We start from the raw sequence: 26691 nt of genomic DNA on the forward strand, positions 1-26691 counted from the left end.
GTCTTTACCAGCAGTGTAACATCAGTCCATTGTGCTGAGCCAAACCTAAACACATCACATCACTGGACCAGGAAGCTCCAATTATGTCATGGTGTGAACCAACCAATTTTTACTACACAGAACCAATTTTAATCAGGTAGGAGTTCAGCCTCAGAGGGTACAATTTTACCTTATGAGCAGAGAAGGATGCAGAGTCATTTAGCCTTTTCATTTTTCTCCTGCCTTATAATCCACAATTGCAAGAAATGAATGTGTCTTTTCAGATTATGATGCTGCTATCAGACACTCTGATAATGACAGGATGTTAATAAGCAGTACAGGGGGAATCACTCTGCTTTTACTGAGAACACTCAAGCTACAGCTAGTGGACACATCTGCTTTCAAACAGATCACAGGGTGTCTTAATCACAACTCGTACAGTTCTACAGAAATCTATATATTAATGCCTCCAAGTGCTGTAGTGCCTGCTGTGTAACAATGAAAGACCATTTCTGCTGTATTTATTAATGAAGAAAATAGAGTTAACATCAATACAAAACTTAGGCTTCTGTTATGATAAGGTACTTTTGCCTTTGTTGTTGTTTTAAAGTATTTCTCAGTGTACCTGCTTCCCTTTGCTATAATTCTAAAAGGATAATGGAGGCATGATAGAAACCATCCATCAATTGACATGGCTTTGTTTGTTGGTGTGTTTGCTTTAATTATCCAACAAACACATGCAGCATATTGCACTGGATTAAAAAAAAATGCCAGGGAAAGAGACAGGGAACTAACCTGAAATTCACAAAGGAGACTCACTCGCCAGTCCTCACACAGGACAAAGTTTGGGGGTAAAATGGAAAAGTAGATTCACTCATTACTTTGTGTTTCGCTACTTTTAATTTTAAAAATCATAATAATTAGTCTATATGATTAATCATAGGGTCACAGAATGGCTTGGGCTGGAAGGGACTTTAAAGATCATCTCATTCCAAAGCCCAGCCATGAGCAGGTTCATCTTCAAACAGATGAGGTTGCTCAGAGCCCCACTCAGCCTGGCTTTGAGCACTTCCATGGATGGGACATCCACAACTTCCCTGGCAACCTGTCCCAGTGCCTCACCACCCTCACAGAAAAGAATTCCATCCTAATACCTAACACAACCCTGCCCTCTGTCAGTTTAAAGCTGGTCCCTCTTGTCCTGTCACTACCTACTTTTGTCCCTCACCACTTTTCTTGGAACCACCATTTAGGCACTGGAAGGTGCTCTAAATCTCCCTGGAGCCTTTTCTTCTCCAGGCTGAACAACCCAAACTCTCTCAACCTGTCTTCACAGGAACATTTTTATAGTGTTAACAGAGTTCATTAACAGCAATAACCATTTCTAATGATGTGGAAATTATCACCCCTTTTCCCATTTGTCTGTGGCAAACCTGTTAATTTTTACCTCCTGCTTTCCAATTCTAGGTTCTGTTCATGGGTCAGCACAGTTCAGAGAGTGTTAAACTGACAGAACCTGAGAAAAATGCCTGTTGTAAAGACAGAGCTACTGGATGAAAAAATAGCTGCCAGGGCTGTTTGAGGCTCTGCTTTTCAGGTGGTGAAAACAGCATTCACACTTTCTTTCTGCAGGGAGCTGGAGCACAGGCACCAGTGACCTGCTTGGAATGGATGTGTACCCACAAGAAAGACCTGTAATCTCAGCAGAGGTGCTCAGTGGGTTCAGAGGGTTCTACTCCCCTCCCTGAGACAAAGGTATTGCTCTGTGCCAGCCCAACAACACTCTGGACATGGTCAGAAAGTACAGACCAGACTGTCCCACAGCAAGGACCCGATACAGCACCTGCTCACAGTGCCAGTGACCAAACATGAACTCCTAGGACACAGCACAGCTGTGTCACACCTGTGTGACAGCATCATAAAAAATACAGTTGTAGGATCAGCTCTGCTTACATAATGTAACTGCAAAGAAAATTCCATTTCTGGCCTGTAAGCACTAAATTAGCAGGCAAGACATTTGGAGAAAGCAGTCCTGCCCACCATTCCCCTTGGGCAGGAATCCTATTTTAAAAAGATCTACTCAAAGCAAAATTTTCCTTTAAAAACCTTTAAAAATATCTACCGAAAACAAGAGTTTTCTTCATGTCTGTGTAGGCATCAAGGACATTTAAGTATTTGAAGTTTAGAGTCAGTAAAAGCTATCACCTAGCTGAGCCCACTCGCCCCCCTGTCACACCCAGGAGAGCTTTTAGACACTTTAATTTAGTTATTTATTACCTTATTGGAGCAGTTGTGTTCTCCAGTTTCCACCAGGACTTAGGGGGGTTCAGATACCGGCACCACAGCTCCCAGTCAAACCCTTGTGCTGAGAGGGGATACTCCTCTATTTCAAAATTATCATACTTAATGTTATCAAACGATGGAGAAATCACTCTTTTTCTGTTTTCTTTTATCCTGGTGAGCACTGGCTCAGCCCTAAAAAAAGAAATGGAGTGTTAAGATTACACCAGAACAAGCATAGCACTGATGGAAATCATGGAGCAGTTTGGTTTGGAAGGAGCCCTTAAAGATTATTTAGTCCCCCACCAAACAAACAATATAGCAGCTAATGCTGTACTTTTCAGAAGGAGCAAAGTCTAAAGCTGCTCCCCATTCAGAGCCCTCTCTGCTTCGAGATGGAGTTTTGAGAGTGCAGGATTTGCCCCAAAATATAACACTGCTACACATTCTCTAGGATGCCCTGTTGTTAACCTTGGTTTGAGCTGGTGGATGGAAGAAATGAGTATCTGCATATCACAGAGCATTTATACCCTCGCTACCAAGTAATGATAACTTCAGGCTCTCAGCACTGTCAAGGACATCAGGATCAGAGTTAATAATAGATCTATCCTAGAGAGAGAAGCTCTTGCCTTTTTACTTAAGGAGCAAGGGAGATAGTGAATCCAGACTGAACACGTTAAAATACATTATTTTAGTTATGTTCACTTTTGCAGAGTGGCCAAAATAATGCTTCTTTGTTTACACTGCAGAACATGAAAGAATCGTAATATTTTTTAATGAAAAGAAGACACATTCACCCTCATGGGCAAAGGGCTGCATTACTGGAGGAGATTTTTAATGTGCAGTTTTCTAATATGATTTAACTGCATTGTAATCAGATCAGCAGATTACTCAAGCCATAAAAATGTATCTAGATCATATTACACAGCACAAACACATTTTTTCCCGCTTGTGTCCGTGATGATGTCTGAATTCTCATTAAAGAGCTCAGAATTCTAACTCGCCCTCTAAACACAAGAGGAATGCCAGTCAGTAATTTACCACCAGTGCTCAGAAAAGGTCCCTGGGTCAGAGAAATGGAAGGAGGCACATACCAACCCACGTTGAATTCCACGTGGGCGTCGAAGAGAGCGACGACCGGGGCCGTGGCCGCTCTCCAGCCGCTGACCCGGGAGCGGATCAGCCCCTCCTGCTTGCTGTGCCGGACAACCTTGATGAAGCCAGGCTTGTGGGCATTCACCTCGTCAACATACTTCTGCAGCTTCTCCTTCAGCTCCTCTGCAGGAGGGGAAGCATTAGGTTAGTGAGAAATAACTTGACTTGGTGTAAAAATCTGTTCCTTCTGTCATAGACGAGTGACCCCCATCCGGGGAATAATGTGCTCTGACTCCATGATTCCAGAAGGCTGAGCAAGTGCTTTATTAAGCTAGATGATATTACACTAGCTTAATAAAGCTAGTGTATTATTATTATTTCAGCTAGTGTATTATTATTATTTCAGCTAGTGCATTATTATTATTATTTGTATTATTATTATTTCAGCTTCTCCGCTTACACCACTGGCAGTGCAGGTAAGGAGTGACATATATAAACGTTGGGGCTGACACTGATCCCTTGAGATTTAAAAAACACAGAGGATTTTTTTAAAAAGACAAAATATAGTCAGCAACAGACAATAAGTCATGCTTTAGATTACATTATTACATCTATGCAAAGAGCTGCCATAAAGAAGAAAATAACATACACCACCAGAGACAGGAAAAAACCTCTCATTGGTGCAAGCACTATTTAGTCATGTATTGGAAGAAAACCAATAATAATTATAAGTAATAATTATAAGTAATAATAATACTATATTAAAACTATACTAAAGAGATCCTAAATACTACTAAAGAAAAACCTGTGACAGTCTGGAGTCGCCCAATTACCAAATCACTCTCAGTGAACAATCTCCGAAACACATTCCACGTGCCAAACAACAGGAGCAGCGAGTAGAGATAAGAATTGTTTTCTCTCCTGCTCTGAGGTGCCTCACTGCCTTCCCCAGGAAAAATCCTGGGAGAGAGAATGATCTCTCTCTGTTCAGAGAAGGTGAATACCACACTTTCAGTAAAGCAGGAGTAGCCTTCACACTGCTACTCAGAATTCTCAATAGTCAGTCTAAAAGGAGGCAAACAAAAAGGAGAAGGACCATTGTCACCGACATGTTTTATGAAAAATCCTTTCCTTAGGATTTTTCCTCCTGAGAAACTGAGAGGCCTCAGGAACAAATTGTAAACAATTCTTCTCTGCTGCTGTGGGATGCACCAGGTGGATCTGGGATTGGTCTCATCTGATTGTTTCCAATTAAGGGCCAATCACAGATCACCTGCCCAGACTGTCTGGGTCAGAGACAATCCTTTGTTATTGATTCCTCTTCTATTCTTAGCCAGCCTTCTAGTGAAATCCTTTCCTCTATCCTTTTAGTATAGTTTTAATATATTATCTATCATAAAATAATAAATCAAGCCTTCTGATACATGGGGTCAACTTTCTTGTCTCTTCCCTCATCCTGGGACCCTTGTGGACAATACCACAGACAATGAATTATTTAGCAATAAAAAAATTTCAGGTATAACTCTTTAGCCTACATGAATTCTGGCACTGTTTGACAGTAACATGCCAGAAAATGAAGTGTCATAGCTACATAGGAGCATATTATTTTACTGTAACAATAAACAAGGCATCTGTCTCATACTTCCAGGAAAAAAAAAAATAAAAAGCTGAAGTATTTTCCATGAATCTTCTCTACCAATATTTCAAGAAAAAAAAAAAAAAAGAGAAGTAAGAATAAAATGCATTATTTTTCCTCTTTCCATTTTTCTTTCTCAACTTTGACAACTGGTTTCTGTCTCAACTAAAAACTTCAACAACTTTTGCTCTTAGAACAAAGACCGGTAAAAGCTCTAGAGAAGATTCATTCCTAATTACAATGTAATAACTCTTAGATCAGCAGCTGTTATCTCTCTGGTTTGAAGACCACTGCATGAGAAAATACAATATGTGGAGTATAAAAATTGTGCTCACAATTAAGTGAAAGCACCATTGACTTTATTCTTTATTAGCACTCCTATGTTCTATTTACATTCTGGTATCACTGAGAATTCCCTTTGGAACAATAAATCCTCTTTATTCTCAATCTCTCCACAAATCCAGGAATGTCCTTGCTCTGATGCAGAATAATGCTCCTGTGGCTATAATGCTCTGCTGGGCATTATCCAATCTGCATTAAAGCTCAATGCTGACTGTGAAAACTTGAGCAAGCCACTAACTTCTCCTGAGGAACAGATTCCCCAGAGAAGTGGTCACAGCACCAAACCTGCCTGAGTGCAGGAAGCATTTGGACAACCCAGTCATGCTCAAGGGAATTTTGGGGTCTACTGCCATGGAGCCCAGGCAGTTTGAGAAACTGAGAAATCAGCCTTCCACCCTGGGAGCTGGTCACCTCCACCAGATGTGGACAGCCAGCATGCTGGAATGGGTAATGGCACAGAAAATTAAAAGCAAGCAGGCTTTATGAGCCATAATAAATGTTCCTCCTTGGAGAGGAGGGGGTGTGTCCTCTCTGGAGCTGACAGAAGAACAGAGCTCATCAAGTACAAAGCCTCCTGAAGTTCATCCCTGTTTGTAAGGACTCAGGTGTGATGCAGCTGGCATCACACATCCACATCCTGGTGGATGTCCAAGAGTCTTTACAAACATGGCATGCAAGACTGTGCATGCCATGTTCCTTTGTGCCAATGAACTCTGCAACAAGCAAGAATACCACAGAAAAATCCTGATACTTACAGGTTTACATAAAAACCAGAATTAAAAAGAAACAGTCTGCTGATCATGTCCATCACAGCATTTAAACTGCAGCAATATTTCAGGAATTGCCTGGATATATTCCCAAAATTTTCAACATTATATTGCCAGTATCTATTCAATTTGTTTGTGACTGCATCACCTGGAATAAAAATATGAGCCACTAACACAGCATAGAGCACTCTTCTATTTTGTATTAGACTTGCTGCTTATTGATCAAGAGCCTTTCTCTCTTTTATCAAGTAAAAAAAAACCCCTCCACGTTAATTTCTTTCATGCTTGTGCCAAACCACATGTTCTTACTGCTCACCCCCTAACACACAGAGGTTTGCAGCAAGCACAGAACTATCAGACCAACCACTAGCTAGCAGCACATTAAATTGAAAAGAAGACATTTATGTTACTGTAATTCTCTGCCCCTAAAAATAGCACAAACCCATTCTCTATTCCCTAAATGCAGCGCTGCAGAGGGTGAATATCAAAACACGAGGATTAAAGCTTTGTTCTTGGGGTAAGTGGCTGCTCCCAGCTTTGCAATACCAGGAGGCTTTGTTTGCCACAACAATGCAGCATCACCACTGAGGATAAAACACCTGAAAGGGAAGCAGGCTCTAATCAAGGACTCGAAAATCAGCAGCCCTGACAGAGTCACTGCTCTCTCAGTCACTCCATTTCACTAAGTGGGCTATTCTTACTCCTGCCTTGCACATTTCCTAATGTGGACTGACTTCAGAAGCCTGAGTAAACACAAAATCCATTTCATAGCCGGGTGTAGAATGGAAAGAGATGGAAATGGAACAGAACCCAGACCTTGGCTTGCCACCAGCGCGGCTTCAGCGGCGCATCAGAGCTGTGGCACTTACTAGGCAGGGCACACTCCTGATTTTCTGGTCACACTGCAGCTCTTTGCAAATCAGAGCATCTCAGGGGAACCTTGGAGGCTCACCCCTAGTCAGTCAGCATGGAGACACCATCCCCTGGGCTTCAGGATCACCTCAGGAGACAGAGCAGTAGTCTGCAGTCAGGCACTTTCTGGCCTTTGTTATTTAAAACAGATCAGCTTTGCTCTGCAAAGGCAGAGTGCTGAGCAGAGCATTATGTGCACCCTTTGTCTTACAAGACCCTTTGGGCAGATTCTCCCAGAAGAAAAGATAAGGCTGTGAAAAAAATGGATTATTTTCACTCAGGACAGAGACAACACGCTAATGAAGTTTAGAAAGTCACAATTTTGGAAAACACTTTAAAGATGCCCTACCAAAAGAGTTGAGTCAGTTTTTTTTTCCCCATGCATTCCATGTCTTCCTGAGTTTTACATGAGATATCTGAGTTCAATTGCATTTGACAGTTTTAGAGCACCCAGCCCAACTGGCCTGAATGATGGGACTCTCCCCCCAGAACTATTCATGCACTTTGTTATGGCTCTGATGGTCTCCAGCAATATAAATTTTAACCCAAGTTCTATTTTTTTTTTCCACTTCAAGATATGTTGCCTGAATAATAAACAGACTTTTTCATTAATTATTGTGCTTCACAGCTTTACGTCACCACAGGGAGAAGACAGGGAATGTGCAAATGTGTCATCTTCAATCCACTGTTGATGCAGTGTCTAATTATGGAAACAAACAGGTTTATAAAGACAGATACATCTGCCTTTCCAGGCAGAATCTCTCAAATAAGGACTGGATTTGACTAAGCTGAATGAGGCTCTGCAATTGGAATGAAAGAGCAGCCCTATATGGGATGGGAAAAGGGCACTTGGGAATGTTGCACTCTACCACCTGTCTCCACATGGCACAGCTGTCTGGAGAGCACAGCACAACTCTCCTCACAAACGTAGAAAACATAATTAGCGTGCCATAATTATGTTTAATATTAACGTAATTAAGTTCAAACTCTTCTAAGAGGTTGTTTGTTTATTTTTAGCAAATTGACAAAGATTTTGTTTGTCAGGTTCTCCCACTCAGTAGGACAAAGCAGTGCTGAAGGATTCACACAATTTTGCCTTCTTAGGAAACAGCAGAAACTGGACAGGATGGAGTGAGGAGCATGAGGAGTCAGAGGCATCAGCCACCCCATCTTCTAGAATGGAAAACCATCTACAGATCATGCTTTTCATCCAGCTGCATGAAGTGGGCTACCTTTTGTCAGCCTCTGTCCCCACAAACTGAGAAGTGAGCAGGCTCAGTGCTGTCAGGTGCCTCAGCCCCTTGGTGCCCTACAGCAGCTGTGCATTGGGCCCCAGACTTCAAATTTCAAAGCAATTAATACAAACTGCCTTGCCATAAATAACAAATTACTGCCTCACAGTCTGGGAGAAGGAGCTTAAAGAGCAGCTAATTAAGGGAACTCTCAGGAACTTTCATATTTTACCATACTCCCACTCTGAGTGCTTGAATGAGCTTGCATCTCTCAGAACAACCATGTTGATGAAGCCCCACTATGTTTGGCTGAGACATGCATTTTACTGACCTTTTTCTCAGCTGTAACTTTGCCAAAAGAGCTAAAATAACAAAAACATAAATAAAACAACACCCTTAACACTCTGCATTTTCTAAAGCCTAAGAGTCCCTGCTGCCTTTGGCCCAGCAATGCATGCTGCATGCTGCTGCCATCTCTGCAAACCTTGTGCTTTTCCTTTAGACAAATATTTACTTTCATGTCAAAGGCCCTGGAATTACCATGTCCCTCTCCACCTTGGCCCTTGGCACAAACATGGCTTCTTTTACTGTGAAGGAAAATAATTCCTTTTCAGTACAGAACTAGGTTTAAATCAACAATTGTGCCAAAACCAGTGGATTGGCACGTACATGAAAGGGATAAAATCCTGGCAATTCACTTTCTAATCTCTGTGTGTTCACTGAGCTGCCTAGAAGGCACACTCTGGTCCCCAGGTGGAGGAGAGTGTTGGACATTTCCTTGGATCATAAAGGACACTTTTAAAGGCAGATCATTACAGCGCCTGCAAGAATACAGGAGGAGTTTATGCCTGCATTTGGAGCCAAGAGACAACTGGTCAGCTTGCTTCTGGAAGGATCCCAGAGCCTTCCTGAGTTCCCTGTGCAGCAGGTCAGAAGGGGATCCACTGCCCTGCAGGAAGGCAAAACACCACCTGGCACAGCTCAGGAAGCTGCTTCACCACACTGGAAATGTCTGTGTCCCATCAGGTACATCTTACTTCTGCATGAAAGACCAGTAGATTGGCAAAAAGACAGAATTCACACAAGCCAATTAATTATAAACCAAGATTTTTCTGTCTTCTTCACCCAATTATTTTTGGCTCTGAGTCGTAGGAACAGCAAGAGCTGCTTTTTTAACCTTAACATGTGTTAACATAGGTAACTTACTTTCTGGCAAATAAAGAAAGCCTGTTGGAACAGGTTTGCTGCAAAACCCCTCCTCTCTTCCCCCTAAGTCCCTCTGTAGGCAGCCAGCCTGAATTCATGCAATAACTTGAATTCATGGCAGGAGCTAGGCATATAAGAGAACCTGTGTTGTTGCACTTTATCTAACAGGATATGTGGATTACATCCCTTATTTCGTATGCAGCTCAGTGCCTCACCATTTTTACTTTTCTTACCTCTGCTCCCTTATCTGTCATGCTTAAGTGATCACCTCTCATCTCTGTAGGAGAAGCAGATAATTCCAAATGGAAAATATTTATAACCAGACAGAGGCATGTCATTTGTAATGCACATGTGTACAGAGAATGTCTGCAGCAGAGGGTAACAAGGCTCAAGCAGATAAGGAGGGCCTGCTGTGCACACGTATTTAATAGCCCTGTGTTACCTGGTAATAGATAAACCACCCAGGGGAAATCACCAACATGATGCAAGGAATTGATCTGGACAGACATCAGAAACAAAAGAGCAGTGGAGTCCTTCTCCTCCACTCCCACACCTAACATGCACTGCTGACAGAGATGCATGGCCTCATCTCAGAAGTTAGGCTATCCACATGTAAAGATAGAGTGTAATGAACTTTTACAGGCACAACCTTTGCATTCAGCAAGCCCAAGTCCCAGCTGCTGTCAGACCTCCTCAGGTTTACTAAGATAAATTGCCTACAACAATCTATTACAGCTCACATCTTGGATTACAAGCCAGGGGTTTCTTTAGCACATGAACAGCACCCTTCTCCCACAGTAAAGGCAGGGAAATAAATACATTTCCCCTCTTGCCCCTACACACACACATTCTTTGAACTGCCCAGGAGATTCTGTACAGAGCAATGGGAAGTTTTCAAGGGGTTTAATAGGGGCTGCTTTGATCTGTTCTCAGCTCCTTCCCAAACATCCCTCTGCATTTCACTGAATCCTTCTGTAAGGTCCTGGGAATCCTACAGCAAAAGGATAACACACAGCAAATAAATCCACCTCAACAGCAATTAAACAGCTTCCAACAAAAAACAGGCTTTGCAGGAGAAATCTGTGCCAGCAACTCTTCCTTGAGCCATCTAGCAGACACTTTCACTACTTAGGCACATTTTGGTTTTTTTCTAAATGATGTATATTTCCAATCCCAGCCATGAAAATGGGATACCACCCTTGGACATCCACCATTAAGTCCTATACAGAAATATTGCTGTGTCTTAATAAATCCCAAAGAAGTGGGGAAAGAACTATGGAAATTATCTTTTGGAAACTCTGATAGGTCAACACTGTTATGGAGGTGGGGGATACAGAAGAAATAAATATTACAGCTGCTGTTTTTTGTTACGACTAATCTTCTGTCTTTATTACAAGGGTTGTAAGTCCCTTTTATTCCCTTCTGTTATTTACTGAATATTGTGTGAGTATAAACCTGTCTTCACAGCACTCTATCCATGTAAGGTGCATCCTTACAGCCCATCTTAAGGATCACCAAGCCCACATTACAGCAGCAGCCTCCCAACACTTTGCAAGTCAGAGACATAAACTGAGATGCCAGATGAGTCTCCAGGGTGACACCAGAAGCTGCAGAAGGGGAGGAATAGAACCTGGATCTCCCAAATCCCAGGGCTGCACATTATCTCTGCACAATTTCCCTAAGGCTGTGATTCTGCATTTTGAGCTGAGGCCCAGATGGAGCCCTGAGAACTCTGATTCAGAGCAGATTCAAGGGCTCCTCCACATCCCTGTGCCAGAATTAGGAGGCAGCTGATATCTGGGATCACCCTATTGTCAACAGAAAGGCACAGCACCAAAGGAACAGAACCCTGCCCTTCCATCCCAGCAAAGAACTGAATCCTGCCCTTCCATCCCACCAAGGAACTGAACCCTGCCCTTCCATCCCACCAAGGAACTGAACCCTGCCCTTCCATCCCACCAAAGAACAGAACCCAGCCCTTCCATCCCACCAAGGAACTGAACCCTGCCCTTCCATCCCACCAAGGAATGGAACCCAGTCCTTCCATCCCACCAAAGAACTGAACCCTGCCCTTCCATCCCACCAAGGAACTGAACCCAGCCCTTCCATCCCACCAAAGAACAGAACCCAGTCCTTCCATCCCACCAAGGAACTGAACCCAGCCCTTCCATCCCACCAAGGAACTGAACCCTGCCCTTCCATCCCACCCAGGAACTGAACCCTGCCCTTCCATCCCACCAAGGAACTGAACCCTGCCCTTCCATCCCACCCAGGAACTGAACCCTGCCCTTCCATCCCACCAAGGAACTGAACCCTGCCCTTCCATCCCACCCAGGAACTGAACCCTGCCCTTCCATCCCACCAAGGAACTGAACCCTGCCCTTCCATCCCACCAAGGAACTGAACCCAGCCCTTCCATCCCACCAAGGAACTGAACCCTGCCCTTCCATCCCACCCAGGAACTGAACCCTGCCCTTCCATCCCACCAGCAAAGGGAGACTCACGTGCTTACCTCTGAGTACAGAGCAGGGCTTACTAAAGGGAAGTGTTAGCATTTAGAGAGGAAAGAAAGACAAATTTCCTCTCAGGTGGACATTCCAGGTCTTTAAGAGGTAAGGCAGGACTAATAAAAAGGCACAAAATGTCTTTTCTTAGGTTGCCAGCCAGGTGTGCACATGTGGAACATGGAAACACAGCTAAACACTTGCCAGGTGCTGCCACCAGGCACACAGACACCAGAGGGACAGAGGCTGCCATCTATCCCTTCAGGGCCACACCCAGAATCCTAGAAAGGTGCTAAATTGTCAAAGGATGTTTAAATCCAGAGCTAATTATATAAACTTAATGGTTCCACTTGATGTACAGATTGCTGATGTTTGAATTAATCTCTTAATGTTTGAATTAATCAGGAACCCTGTGCATGACTGCTTCCTGTTCAGGGGCTGTTACAGCATGGATTGTGGCTACAATGATGTGACCACAATAATGAGGGCAGGAATAAGCACTGAAGTCAGAGAGTTAAATCACATCTATTGCAAGAATCACTTCTGATCTTTGTTTGGATACAACAGTTTGAGAAAGGGGCTGTAGAGGGAGAGGCAGAACAAGCTCCAAGACCATGCATTAGAGCTGACACACTGATATCCCACACTGCTGGAACAGCACCAGCCAAAATTCTGAGTTCATCATTTCATTCCTTGGTGTCCCTGGATTCATCTGTAAAATGACCTTTAAATGTTAAAGGAAGTGCTTGAGAAATGCATTCTAGTCCCAGCTGTTTCCAGTCATCCCAATGGCACTTTTTTTTTTTTTTTTTTTAATATACAGCATTTAATTCTAAACTATTTCTTGGATGTGTGTGGAAAATTGCTATTCAGAAAAGAAACTAAGTGCCTGAACAGAGCCAGACGAGATTGTATAAATCAAGAAAAAAACAATCTAAAGAGCACATTAGAAACCTCTGTACTTTCCTAACCATAAGATGCAGCAAGCTGCTCACTCTACTGTAAACTTGATAAATAATCCTGGAAGAAATAATAATAAAAAAATCCTGACTCCAAGAAACAGACACAAACACAACTTCATGTTGTGATCATAGATTCACAAGGAAAAAAACCCTGCCAATTAAAACACACTGGTCCAAGTGCAACTCCTTTATTCAGGAGCAGGTTCTGAGGCAATCAGTCACAGAAGTTGCATTAGAAAGGGAATATGCAAATACTCAGTTAGAACTGGCTGAAACAGAGCTGCTAATACTGCTCTCTGGATCAAACCTCTCTCTGAGAACAGGACTATCAAAGGAAGAGGAAACAGAAAGCAATCACCTAATACCTGCTGGAAGGGGACCTGTGCAATCCAGTCCTTTACTCAAAACAGGTCCAAGTAAACAATATCAAATAATATTCACTGCTAAATAGTTCTTTAAAAGAATGACACAGAGCACTAAAAGGTTTGGATTTGAATAAATTTGAATAAATAAGACTTAGCCTTGCATACCATGTTGATTTTTAAAAAATCTTACTTGATATGAGGTATTATAATCTAACTTTGTATTTGTGGCATAGAATCCCTTCCCTGTGAGCACACCAACATGCACAAAACCTGATGATACTGTGAGAGCATTCTAAGGGCCAGGACAGCAATAACACCATTTCACATTGCCTTTTCCTTTAACCTTGCCCAAATGCAGAGTTACATTTGGTAGCTTTTTATTTAGACTGAAGGACTCTTGCTGCACCAGACAATTCCTAGACATCAGATGCAAACTGTTGTGTTCACATTCCAGGCCACAAGGACTGATTTCTTGGCTACCAGGGATTGTGTGTGACCTGCTATCATCTTCTCCTTTGAAAAGCTGCTTGCAGAAGAATGCAATCCACACAGCAACAGCACCCAATCCACCAGGGAGAAACAAACACAGCCTGCCTGGGCAGGAGGGCTCTTCCCAGCAGATGGGACTGGCTCACAAAAAGGACTTGCTTTATATCAGCAGAGCTGCAGATACAAGACATGTGCTGCACAAGAGGTTTCTGAGAATAAAAATGAAAGAAAATTATCCCAATCTGAGCAAATTTGGTTGTTATTCTAATAGCTAACACATCTCTGGCAATACAGCCAGAGTAGATCAGGTAATACCCCTTGCAGGTAAAAATATTTAAATGGGAAATGCTGGAGGCACTGAAGTTGATGAGAACTTCTCAGGAAACACTGTTCTATGTCATAGGGCCCCAAATGCAACATCACACATGATGTCACTGGAAGTGCAGGTTCAAATCACACCTCTTTAGAGCCAGCTCTCACATAGCCTCTTATTTTATCATAAAGTCATGAAAAATCCTGCCAAACACTATCTATTACCTGCACAGCCAGCAAACCCTGCTCACCTGGCACCAAGGGAAGGAGCAGCACCTACCCCATCACCTTCTAAGCAAGCAAAGAGCTGCCTTCAGAGTGCCCTTCCACTCCAGCCCTTTGAGGAATGTCACCTCAGCAGCACTGCCAGGCTCATTGGGGACAACCTGGGAGGCAGCTTCTGTGCTATATAAATCATGGCTTTTAATTCACATCACTTTGAAGAACTTGGAAGTTACATCTGCTCATTTTGAAGTATGGATAAAATCCAAGTAGTTTTTATGCCTGTAAATCCTCCATTCAAATCAGAAATTATTTGGTTGGAATGCCATAAGAGCCACAGGGTTTGTTTCCATCTACAGACAGAAAGTGGTGACCCCTGAGTGACCAGGGAGTGACCAGTACTTTCTGGAAGAATCCACAATTGATTTCCTTTCTCTCTCTCTTTTTTTTCTTCTTTTTTTTTTTTTTTAATTTTTTTTTTCTCATTTAATTTTAGCCCTTTACTTCGAAATTTACCTTCTGAAGCAAGGCTTGAACACCTGGGGTCAAAGCAGAGATACTCCTGGGACCCTTCAGTCACTGCCCATTAAGGACAACTCAGGATGGGTGAAACTGATTGTTCATGTGGAAAACCATGCACAAGGGCACTTGTATCCAGGTCCTCCCCCACCACATTTTTCAGACAGCTTCATTTTTTCTCAATAAATTGCAGCAAATTTAAATGACTCCCATAAGAGCTCCCAGCTTTTCACTGACATTATTATTTTTTTTACACATTAAAATTCTGAATCCTGACATCGACATAAAATATTACTTGGGAAATTTAAAGGTTTTTTTTTTGGTTTTTTTCCAGGACATCTTTCTATGGAGGACTGTTAGCATTAAGTGCTATCTGTATCTCATTCAGCCAGCTGTGCTGTAGTCTGTATCTTTGCAGAAAACCTACCAGACTCCATTTATTATGGATATCCAAAGGCTTGAAACTACCTCCAATTCAATTCTTCCAGTATCCTGTTTGACCTTTCACTGTGAATAATGATTTTGCACAGATAATGGCTAATTTCCTTGCACTGGATTTTATTTGCAATGATTTGCAGTTTGATTTGCAGTATATCCACATTTTTCAGAATAGTTACTGCCTGACTTCTCAGATTTAAACCCTTTAGCATCCTCAAAAGAAGGCTTCCTGAACAGCTAAATTTGTAATGGAATTCCACAATTCCACTGCCTCCATCTATGAGCATTAAATTTCTACCTTGTCTGCCTGCTGCAAAATGTTACATTGAAAACAACTCAGGACTGGGTAATGATCTCATTTTCCTACATAGCATTCATCTCAGTTGACCTCAGAGGGTTTATACAGCTCTATTCCTATGTCACAGGAGGAGGTGGCTTCCCTGGGTTCTAAACTCAGAGTTATAATTAATATCCAAACCTTTAAAATCCTGAGCAGCATTTATTCCAGACAGCAATAGCAGGAAGCTCCTTGAGGCGTGTGGCACTTCCACCTCCAAGGCTCCCACATCACCCCCACTTCCTCAACCTGCTCTCTGTTAAATTAAAAATGTGTAAATTGTACCAAACACAGCAATCCCACAGCCACTGAGGGTGTTCAGTGGCCTAAACAAAGTGTAATTAATTTCTTCCTATCTTCTGTATATATGATCCAGTGTGCTTAAAGCAAGGTTCTGCTCATGGAAACCAGACAAATCAACATTATTTGAATAAATCATGTTAAGCACTAACTTTTTCATTTCAGAGCAGTACCACACGGATAATCCAGCATTTCCCACAGAGGAGTTTGACATAAACAAAAAATTCCAATGCAGCCACTCACATTCTGCACAGTCTTTCTACCTGAGAGGTTTAAAGATTCCTCAGAAGAGCTGCTTGTGAAGCTGCTCAAAGGAACTGGCAGGGTTTGCCACCTGAGCTACAAGAGCAGATAATGTGAAGAACCTGAGCCACATGCTCCAATTCCAGTTAGGGAGCTCCAATCAGGACAATAAGTCACTCCAGTAAATGCCATAAACATAAGTTGACAAAATGCCTGAAGAGGCAAACAAAAAGTGGTCACAGTTCAAATGCTACAAATTGGAGACTTGTCAATGTTCCTGTCTTTCACCACAGACCAACCAGGAGAAGCTGTAGGTTTCCTGACATCTCTTTAAAAACATGGCAGGTGAGGTTTTCTTGGTTTTTTTCTTTTTTTTTTTTTTACTACCATCCAGAAGAACAAAATGCTCAAACCTACAGCAAAAGCAAATAACTTTCTGAAAAGCAAAAAGACTACCAGCTTCTAACAAGAAATTATTCTCAGTCTTTATGCCAAGCTGCACATGAAAGCTTATGTCAAGAGTTCCTTTTTTTTATTTGCAATGTGAGTGAATCTTCTTGGTAGCTGAAAAGCTAACACTGTATGTGTTAATTGGAAGCATTTGTGAAAACTAATTAAAATTGCTGTGCTGCAGTCGTGCTTCAGAAAAGGTTTTTTGTATCAAATCTTAATAAAATTTGTTCGTCTTGTACATGCCTTATTGAATCCCTTCAGGTGGATAAACAAAGAACATATCAGTTGTATCTTAGCAGAGAGGGAGTCAATCTAAAGGCATTAATTAGGGAGCATGCTACTAGTTATCCCTGGATAAAACCCAAAAGCATGCATGTCCCTTCAATACTAAACCACACCACCACTGCTTCCATGAGACCATTCCCTAATGAATTCCTCTCCCCCATCCTTTTGCTCTCATCAAGACTGTCCTTCCCTCATGATGTGAAATGGACCTGATCTTTGATATGCACCAGCACTCACAAACCCCTCTGGAACCAGCTGGGATCAAATGGATGCAAAATTCTGAGAGGTTGGATGAGCTACATCTCCATTTCCCCTTGGCTGTGTCCACATGTAACACCTATCCTTATCAAACAGTGCCTTATTTTTCTCCACCCATCTGCTGCTTTGGTTGTGGAACCCATTGATCCCATTGGTAAGGGAACAAAACCAGCAGGAGAAGCAGGGAACACTGTCACCATCATGTTTCCTGAAAAATCCCTTCGCCAGGATTTCTTCTCTTGGGAAGCTGAGAAGCCTCAGAGAAAAATATAAATAATAATTGTCTGATTTATTTCTCCTCTGCTTGCTGCTTTGCAATGTGGTCTGGACATTGTTTACCAAGAGGTGCCTGTTTGGTTGGTTCCACGTGAATTGTTTTGATTTAATGACCAACCACCAGCAGCTGTGTTGGGACTCTGGAAGCAGCCATGAGTTTTTATTATCCATAAATAAAACCTTCTGTCTGCATCCCCTTTCTTTAGTATGTTTTTAGTCTAGCATTCTTTAATATACCATAAAATAGTAAATCAGCCTTCTGAGAAGATGGAGTCAGATTCTCATCTCTCACCTCATCCTGGGGACCCTCACAAACACCACAGGACACCTCCTCAAGGTTTTTCACTGAAATCTGTCATTCTCTTCACTAAAATCCAGTCATTTCATCCCCTTCATGAACACTTTGTGTTTCACTACTGCATGACCCTCCACCTGAAAAACCTCTCTGTCTGAAAGCCTAAAATATCCATGATCTCAGTGTTATCAGGCATACATGTCTTCAGCAAGTGAAGGCATCCTGTGAGGACAGGGCACCACAGCCTCCCAGGACAGAGACACGGCAGCTCCCAGCACGTGGAGCACTGGGCAGATGTGTCACTTCCAGCTCTGGGAGCACCTTGGCTCAGCATCTTGGGGCAGGGATCAGGAGCAGCTTGGCTGAGCTCCTTGGGGCATGGGATAAGGAGAAGCTTGGCTGAGCATCTTGGCCATGGGATCAGGAGCAGCTTGGCTGAGCATCTTGGGGTACGGGATCAGGAGGGCTGAGCTCTTTGGGGCAGGGATCAGGAGGGCTGAGCTCTTTGGGGCAGAGATCAGGAGCAGCTTGGCTGAGCTCCTTGGGGCAGGGGATCAGGAGCAGCTTGGCTGAGCATCTTGGGGCTGGGTACCAGGAGCAGCTTGGCTCAGCATCTTGGGGCAGGGATCAGGAGCAGCTTGGCTCAGCATCTTGGGGATGGGATCAGGAGCAGCTTGGCTCAGCATCTTGGGGCATGGGATCAGGAGCAGCTTGGCTGAGCATCTTGGGGCATGGGATAAGGAGAAATTTGGCTGAGCTCCTTGGGGCAGGGATCAGGAGCAGCTTGGCTGAGCTCCTTGGGGCTGGGTACCAGGAACAGCTTGCCTCCTTGGGGCATGGTACAAACCCCCTGAGCTGGTTCATGCACAGTTACCTCAGGTCTGCTGTCCTGCAACTGCAGTTCAGTGCTAAAAGGGCATTCCTAAAAAACTACTAACTCTTCTCTTTGAATCTGCATTTTAATAGCCACAGTCTTTTAATCATAGGAGAGGTTGCTCTGGAGCTCAATCCTTTTAATTGTTGAAAGAAGGCACTTGTACAACTCCTTAGCATCTGGCCATCAGAAACAATTCTATGAATTAAGATGACAAGAGCAGCTTTGGTGAGAGCTACTCAGCATCTGAATTAAATAAATGCAGTCAGTGAGGCTCAGCTGGGCTCATAAATCAAAAGTGATTATGTTTACATGCCAAAATGCAGTCAACACTTTTTTAAGTTTTAAACTTGTATTTCTGGCTTGAATTTTCAGTCACCTTAAACCTTTTTAACTAGTGTAAGAAAGATATTTCTGAGGTTGGAGATTTTGAAACCTAACTGGACATGGTCCTGGGCAACTTGTCCTAGGTGACCCAGGTTTGAGTAGGTGGGTGGCACCAGAAGGTGTTCAGGGGTCACTTCTCACCTCAGACACGCTGTGGCTCTGGGACAGAGCTCACATCTGCCTCGGAGAGGATGCATTCATTTCTTGTGATGCACACCTCTCTTCTGATAAAATAAACAGGCAGACACAGAACAGAAGTTACAACTCTGAGCAGATGGTTTGAGAGCACTACAGGAACTGGGATGTGAGTGATCTGGGCCTTCTGTGAGCTTGCAACATCCAGTCATCACTTTACAGAATCAGATTTTTAATATCAGTATTTTTTCAATTTCCTAGATAAAACGAAACCCTGCCAAGAAACTAAGTGCATGTTTCTGACACTGAAAGGTCAAGGTTTCTGAAACAGATGTCTAAAGTTTCACTCCTTAGTCCTTGCTTAGGTCATTGAGTAGAAGTTTCCTGATTTTCACAGACCTGCAGACTAAACACCACAGCATCCAGCTGAACCTGTTGTGAAACAATGCAACAGAGTCTGTTTCATTGTTCATGGAACTCTGCCTAACACTGACCAAATAAAGTTATAAAACACTTCCACTTTTAATCTATGTAACAACAGTTAATAAATACCAATCAAGCTGTAGCTGTTCTGTGTCACAAATCTTCCAAGAACAACAGTTTGATAAAGAAATGGAGCTTTGCAATTGTTGGCAGATGGTAAATGAGGAAGCATCAATGTGAAGGAGTCTGGTGATCTTCTGCAAAGAACAAGCTGTGAGCCTTTTTCTGTGAATTCTCTGTACATAATTCAAACAGATTGCAGAGCCTGATGGCTTCTCTTTCATAAATTGGGATCTCAGGTTAAAAGTACATTTCAAAAACCTTCTTCCACATGGACACAGTCAATGGTGACCAAATGCTTTGAATATTACAACATGAGAGATACTAAAGGTATCTCTAGCTCTGCCTGTTGGCAGAAGAACATTCACAGGACTGTTAAGGGCTTGCAGAGAATTTAATTTTTTCACATTTGTCCAGGCCTCCCAAAATGTTGAGGTCAGAAATTATTTACAGTAGAATGAAAACAAACCTACCAAATACAGACAGAAGTTTCTACAGCTGGTTGCAACTCTGCCACCTTCCTTGTAACAGCTTCTGAAATGTTTTTAAGGCAGGTCAGAAACTCTAAGAGGTTTCTTTGAATATGAAATCCCTGCCTGAAAATCCACGTGCTGACTAAGCAATGAATGTTTATGAACTTCACCTTAGTGCTCTTCTCTTCAAAGACCAAAAATAGTTTGACAAATACACCATCACAGACTGCAGCACTAAATGGATTCTGAGAGCTCATCTGGTCTTTCTTCTTGCCCCAACACAGAAAGAAATTCGTTCCAATTAATCCTGACAGAAGTTTGTCTCATCTCCTTTTAATTTTACTCAGCAGATATTGTCCCATGCTCCTTAAGATGGATCAGATGAAGCACACTGTAAAGACAAATATATTAACAGTGCACCTAAGTCTGTTGTCTGGCACAGTTAAAAAGCACAAACCCCAAACCTGCAGTGATTAACTCTAGATATTTGCATTTGCAACTATAAAAATAACTTTTTTCAGGCTAACCACTTACAAGAGCCACAAGCCAGAAAACCAAAAAACTGGCATGAAAGACCTCAAACTCTTTCTGCAGCTCTCCAGAGACAAGAATGCCTTTTTCTCTTAAATCTGAAGACCAAGAGCTACTCTTGAGTACCGAGCCCCTTTGAACATTCCTGAATATTAACATATTTCTGATGGCAAATTCATGGTGGCAGCTCTGCTTTCCAGGCTGGTATTTCAGGATGCCCCTGGGACAGGGGAAGGGGAGTGACAGATAACACTATCTCCCATCCCCAAGCTGCAGGAGAATCCTCCCAGGAGCAATGCTGGATAGCTACAGCAGCAGCCTGAAGGGGGATGATAGCTCTGAGGATTTGGCAAGACAGAGCTGGCTCTAAACCCTACACAGTCATCAGTAACATTTAAAAGCTAGCTTTTATACAGAACATGGGAAAACCATCCAAATCTGCTCACTGCCAAACCACTTGAAGACTATCAAAAAAAGAGCAAAGAACTAGTCTGAGAAAAAAAGCACTTCAAATAGAAAATTGCAGGAGGAATACAGGGAAGGTCTTAGGATATAAACTATCAATTTCAATAAAAGAAGGCAAACTAAGTAATTTAAGTCTGAAAAGCTAAACCAGAAAAACATCAAATATATCAAATCCCACCAAGGACACAACTGATTCAAGGAAAAGTATTTTACAGCACTTGAAACAAAAATAAAATCAAGATTTACTGAAGACAGCTGATTAGGAATGAAACTCATCTACCACCTCAGACAAAAAGTCTGCAACTGTCTTGTGATTTGCACTGAACTCCCTTCAGAAAGAAATTAATTTGGTTATTTACTGTGTTCTCAATGTTAAAAGGAATAATAAGATGACAGGAATTTGTAATTTGCCTAATAAATATTCCAGACAGTTGTCACAGTCCATACAGTTCCCTGGATTTTAAACTTTTTTCCCATGTGTATATCAAATCTGTGATGAATTATTACTCTGTTTATGGAAGCCAAGAGATTGAAGTCATTGTTCATGAATTCTGGTACCAGATGATACAAATAATTTTATTGAATGTAATGGCATCAAGGAGGATGGGATGCATTATGCATCCAATTCCTGAATAGCACCTAAAAAACCAAGGAGTGCTTCCCTGTTTCCACGTGGGAGCTTAAAAAATAACATAAATCACACAAGTAATCAGGCTTAAAAAATACACAGCTGGCTGCATGAGTAGGTGTTCAGCCCACGATGCACAGAACAGGACAGTTCTGAGGGTCAGACACTTTTCAAAAGGGAACTAAACTTTAAGTGAGATTTTCTTGAGCAGACTCATTTCCATTTTAGCATCTGTGCCAGTAACAGCACATTAGCATGGAAGAAATGCCAAGCAAACACACTGAGGAACCTGGAATGTGATGCCAGGGACGGACCTGAGCAAGCAGAATCATCCCTCAAGCCTTCCCCAGTGGAGCTGGGGCTTGGCACACATTGGAGGCACTCATTTCCTACAGAGGAAAGCAGAAACATCCTGCATGGCCCCACAGCAGCCTGCTGTCACTGCTGCCTGCCCTGGCAGGCTCACCCATCCCAAGCAGGTCCAGCCCTGGCACTCCTGGTCCTGTTGGGCAGGAACTTTCACTCACAGAAACTAACTGGGGGAGATGAGACAGCTGGAATCAGAACTGTGTTAAAGTATGTCCTGCAGAACATTTGCAGAGAAATCTGACTAATTTTTTTTTTTTTTCCAGAAGAATGCCAGACAGGGCATGGTGGTGCTTCATCCTACCAAAGAGATGTGGCACTGTCAGGCAGCTGTGCAGGTACTCAGGATTATTGTAAAATACCTACAGTGACAGGCCAAAGATCTGCTCACCACTCCCTCCAAAAGTGGCTATTTATTCTCTATAAGTCATGTATTTCTCAGCTGTCACTAGTTAATCCCCTTTTGGGATGCTACTGAGTTTCTGGGCTGAAGCTTAGTCAACACAGGTTCTGCTGGTAATAGGATAATGCAGGCAGTTTACTCCTCAATTTCAACAGTATCTTTAATCAAATTATCCAAAACTCACAGAGAATGACCTTCCATTTCTAAAAGGACCCATTAAAAAATAGAAACATATTTATTTTATATTTACTGGTGCATTTATAGGTCTTTATCAGTCAGGAAGCCACTGAACAAGTAACTGATCACACAGGTAACTGCACGTGGCATATTAAAAATATAGCACAAAGGCAGAGGAAACACTTTTCCCTTGCCACAGCCATTTATATAAATCACAGGAACTCCTTCTGGAATGGGTTCTGTATGGCACAGACAGAAATGCAGTTTCACACTGACACAAACCTTTAAAAATGACCAGAAATCCACTTAGTTCAACAGGAGATGGGCAGGTAGGGGAAGTTAAACCTGCAGAAAGCCTGGATCTGATAACCACACAAACCTGCTGTGATTAAAAGTTTCTGAGTGTGGAATCTAAACTGAAATGAAATCCATCTCCAGCACACAGATTTGCTAACTGAGGCTGTATCTGGTATAAGCTAAGTGATCACTGCTCTCTATTAAATGAATCACCCCACTACTGCTCTATTGGGATGGGGAAAGACAGCCAGAACAGCAGTGGGGCAGAGTCCATCCAGAGAATTTAGAATTTTCTAGAAAATATTCTATATGAACTCCAAGCCACAGGGTGCACACAACACTGTGCAACGCCATAAAAATTCATGCAATTTTTGAAATATGCTTTGTCATCCATCAGAGCCAAGTCTTGATGCATAAAATCCTCAGCTAGATCAATCATCCACTGCTGTTCTTCATGTAACTTTGATAGCTTTGATAATCCAAACCCAGCAAGTCAAGCAAACTGTTGAACATGCATCTTCTCTTATAGTTCTGCTAAAAAATTCCTCTGCTTTCTTCCTTGCTGACCTGAAGCTGATTGAGCTATTCTGCAGCAATGCACAGCTGATTAAACTCAGTTTGATACACTCTGAAGCAACAGGCATATTTTTCTAGGGTACTTTCCATTATAGGGAAAGCTGATTAGACCCCTTTTTTTTCCCATTTTACTGCACCTAAGTAATTTCTCTCAGTGTTTCAAGTTCAGGGCCATAAAATGATGCCTAGTTTAACAGACCATTTTATTAATTCACCTTCCCTAAGCTTTTTTCTTTTTAGATATTTTAAAAGACCCATAACTTCCTAATTTTTGTGTGTTATTGAAAGAGTGGTAAAAAGAACAAATATTGGACCTGCCTAACCTGTGCAGAGCTTGCAGCATGAATTACAGACCTGTGGGAGTGACTCAGGCTCAGTTTTGCAATCCTCTTCCTGGCAGACTCCGTTGGCTCTCAGATGGGGGCTCCAAGGAGCTGAAACTTCTGGTGAGAGCTGACAGAGGTTCCAGTTTCCTCCATTTGGGAAGACAACACCCTCTTTCAGTTCTCTTTTCACTGTTCATTTGAGGAGATGGGCTATGGGAGCTGACCTAACACCACTGAAGGACTGGATTTCCTTCATTTGCTGGTAACCCTCCTCTGGACTAGCCATACAACTTCATGGATCATGTTTTTCTGTGTCACAAGAAAAAACCTATTAATGAAAAATTAAGTCCTGGGAGTCAGCACCTTTCAAGATTGGTCTACAAATTAGAAATAAAACTTAAAAGCTTCAGACATTTGGTAAAGACGGAGTACTGACACAAGGATAAAAAAAGCTATAGAAAAAATAAAAGTAAAACAAACCCTAAAACTTTTTAGGCAGTTTAAAAACAGGTTTTTTTCCCTTTTGTTTTCAAAAATAATTTTCAACTGAAAGCTTTTGTGCATCCAATCTTCTTTAGATTTAGTATCATGCTTAGTTTAATCTCAGCATCATTTGAGCCAGGCAGCACACCAGCAGCAAGAGCTGTCTGTGATGGAAGCTTGAACACTAAAATTATTGTTCCATTCTCACCTCAGGGACTAGGACAGCACATCTGCAAAACCAGCCAAAAATCCCCTTCTCCAGCATGCAGTAAAACAGCAGTTTTGACTGCTTTGCACTGGATTTACTGCTCTGGCTCCTGCAGATTGTGATGTCTGAAGCTTTGCAGAGTACTCCAGCATTTCCATCTGAGAGAGAAACACCGAGCAGCTCCCAGGCTCAATGTGCTTTCAAGGATGTGAACTACCAGCATTCCCTGCTATCAAACCCTTCCCAGGGCTCCTGCTGGGGAATAAATACAGTTATAGAGGCATCTACTCAGATTTCAGGAGAAGAGCAGATCAGTGAAAGTTTACTTGGAGTGACATAAAATCCTGCTCAGGGTCAACTGAGTACCAGGCAACCTGTAAAGTTCTTCTGTATCACTGTGTGCAACTGATCTTTTCAGGCTTGAAGGGTAAAACTAAAGTAAAAATTCTCTTGTTTCATCTGAAATTCTCTTCCCATGGTCTATATGATCATTCTGTGTCCACATGTGATGATGCTCCTTTTAACAAGGCATTGAGGTTTCCTCTCACTTCATTATTTTGGGATGTTCTTCTCCTCTGGGAGATGTAATTGCTGAAGCACGGAGACAAACTAAATGAAAATTTCCAAAGTCAGATGTCAGATGCTGCTTACTTCAGATAGCTCCAGCAGTGTGCAGAACTAGACAATTAAAGAAAAAAAAAAAGGCAAAATAACCTTGACTATTTCTCTTGCTCTTGGTCAGTCTTTGGGATCCCCAGGAGAAGGAATTCTGCACAAAGTCTTTGCTTCTCAGTCAAAAAAAAATCAAAATCTCTCCCTTTCTTTTAACCAACTTACCTTTTCTTTTTTTTTTTTTTTTTCCCTTGGCTATGCTATAGCTGAATTTTTCAGGTGAAAAAGCTTTCCTAAAGTCTATTTTCACATATTGGACTCCCAGATGCCATAAGATTTATTCCCAGAAGAACAGGAACCTTCAGAGTCTAGCAGGTCTCCCTCTTGGACACAAAGCATTCCAGAGGTTGTCATGGCACAGCTTCATTCAGTTCCTGCCCTTTTTCAGAACACTGTGCAGCACAAATGGCATTAATAAAAATTAATTGTGGAACACATTTTGTGTTTGCCTGTGAGATATTAACCACACACAGAGTCACACAGCTTTTGCCTCGATATTCCTTGCATTTTATATCAATTTGTGTGGGGGGGAAATTGGCAAAGAGAAAAAAAACCCATTTCTTTGGAAACAGAGATTCCTGATGAGACACCACACAAAACCAGAGCCAGGGCCACTCAGCTTCACTTGCATGCTCCAAAGTGGCTGTCAAAGCCTATGAGCTACCCACAAAGAAGTTTCAAGAGCACAAATATCACTGAAATGTAATCCCAGACATTTCCTATAAGAAGCAGACCACGGGGAGATGTTCCAGACTTGTTGCCTGCACAGTAATAACAACACTGGAAGGCAGGGAATCACAGTCACTTATTTGACTTGGGAATGTGAATACATTTTTCAAGTACTGACACTGCAGTCATTCATGGTAATAAAAACCAGAAATCATTGTTTACTCACTGGCAAATGATTTGTAACTTGTTTCTCATTTTAGAAGAGCTTGTTGTTCTCTTTCCACTTTGTGTACATGAGCAAAGTTTGAGATTAGGAGCAATAGGTTGAGAGAAATAATTATTTCATAGCCTGTAACACTGATAGATCATCTGTTTAGCCACAGAAATATCTTCAGGCTTCCTTAAAATTCACCATAATTTGATTAGCTATGCAGATTTTTTTTTTTTTTGCCATCATAAAACATTAATGCTCTTTGCTTCTCATTTCTTATTTATTTTTTTACTTTATTTTTCCAATTACTTCTATTTCTACTGTATGCAAATCTGCTGGTATTTGCACTGCTTGAAAAGACTGCTTCAAATGGAAGGTGGCAGCTTTTGAAACATTGAACAATGATTAGACAGGCACTGGGCCAAAGGAGTGTGTCAGAGAGGAGCAAAGGAACAATGCAGCAGCTGACACGGAGCTATCTGGAGAAAACTGACAGCACTTTGCAATTCCAGCAAGGTTCTCCCTGCTGCCAAACAAAAACAACAATGATTCATGCTGCC

The 26691-nt window shown here is 42.1% G+C and overlaps 1 protein-coding gene across 4 annotated transcripts in view; it reads right to left on the reverse strand.

Annotated features, from left to right (window-relative positions):
• Nucleotides 1–26691, reverse strand: part of GALNT18 (polypeptide N-acetylgalactosaminyltransferase 18) — a 225191-nt gene that overhangs the window by 76196 nt on the left and 122304 nt on the right. For all 4 annotated transcript variants that reach the window (XM_030240725.2, XM_050974795.1, XM_050974796.1 and 1 more), the window contains exons 5-6: nt 3354–3537; nt 2257–2454 (exon numbers count right to left, since the gene is read on the reverse strand). In XM_030240725.2, coding sequence (XP_030096585.1) covers nt 2257–2454; nt 3354–3537 — 382 coding nt within the window. The remainder of the gene's footprint in view (nt 1–2256; nt 2455–3353; nt 3538–26691) is intronic.

The sequence above is a fragment of the Serinus canaria genome, chromosome 5 (genome assembly GCF_022539315.1).
Source record: "Serinus canaria isolate serCan28SL12 chromosome 5, serCan2020, whole genome shotgun sequence".
Lineage (NCBI taxonomy): Eukaryota > Metazoa > Chordata > Aves > Passeriformes > Fringillidae > Serinus > Serinus canaria.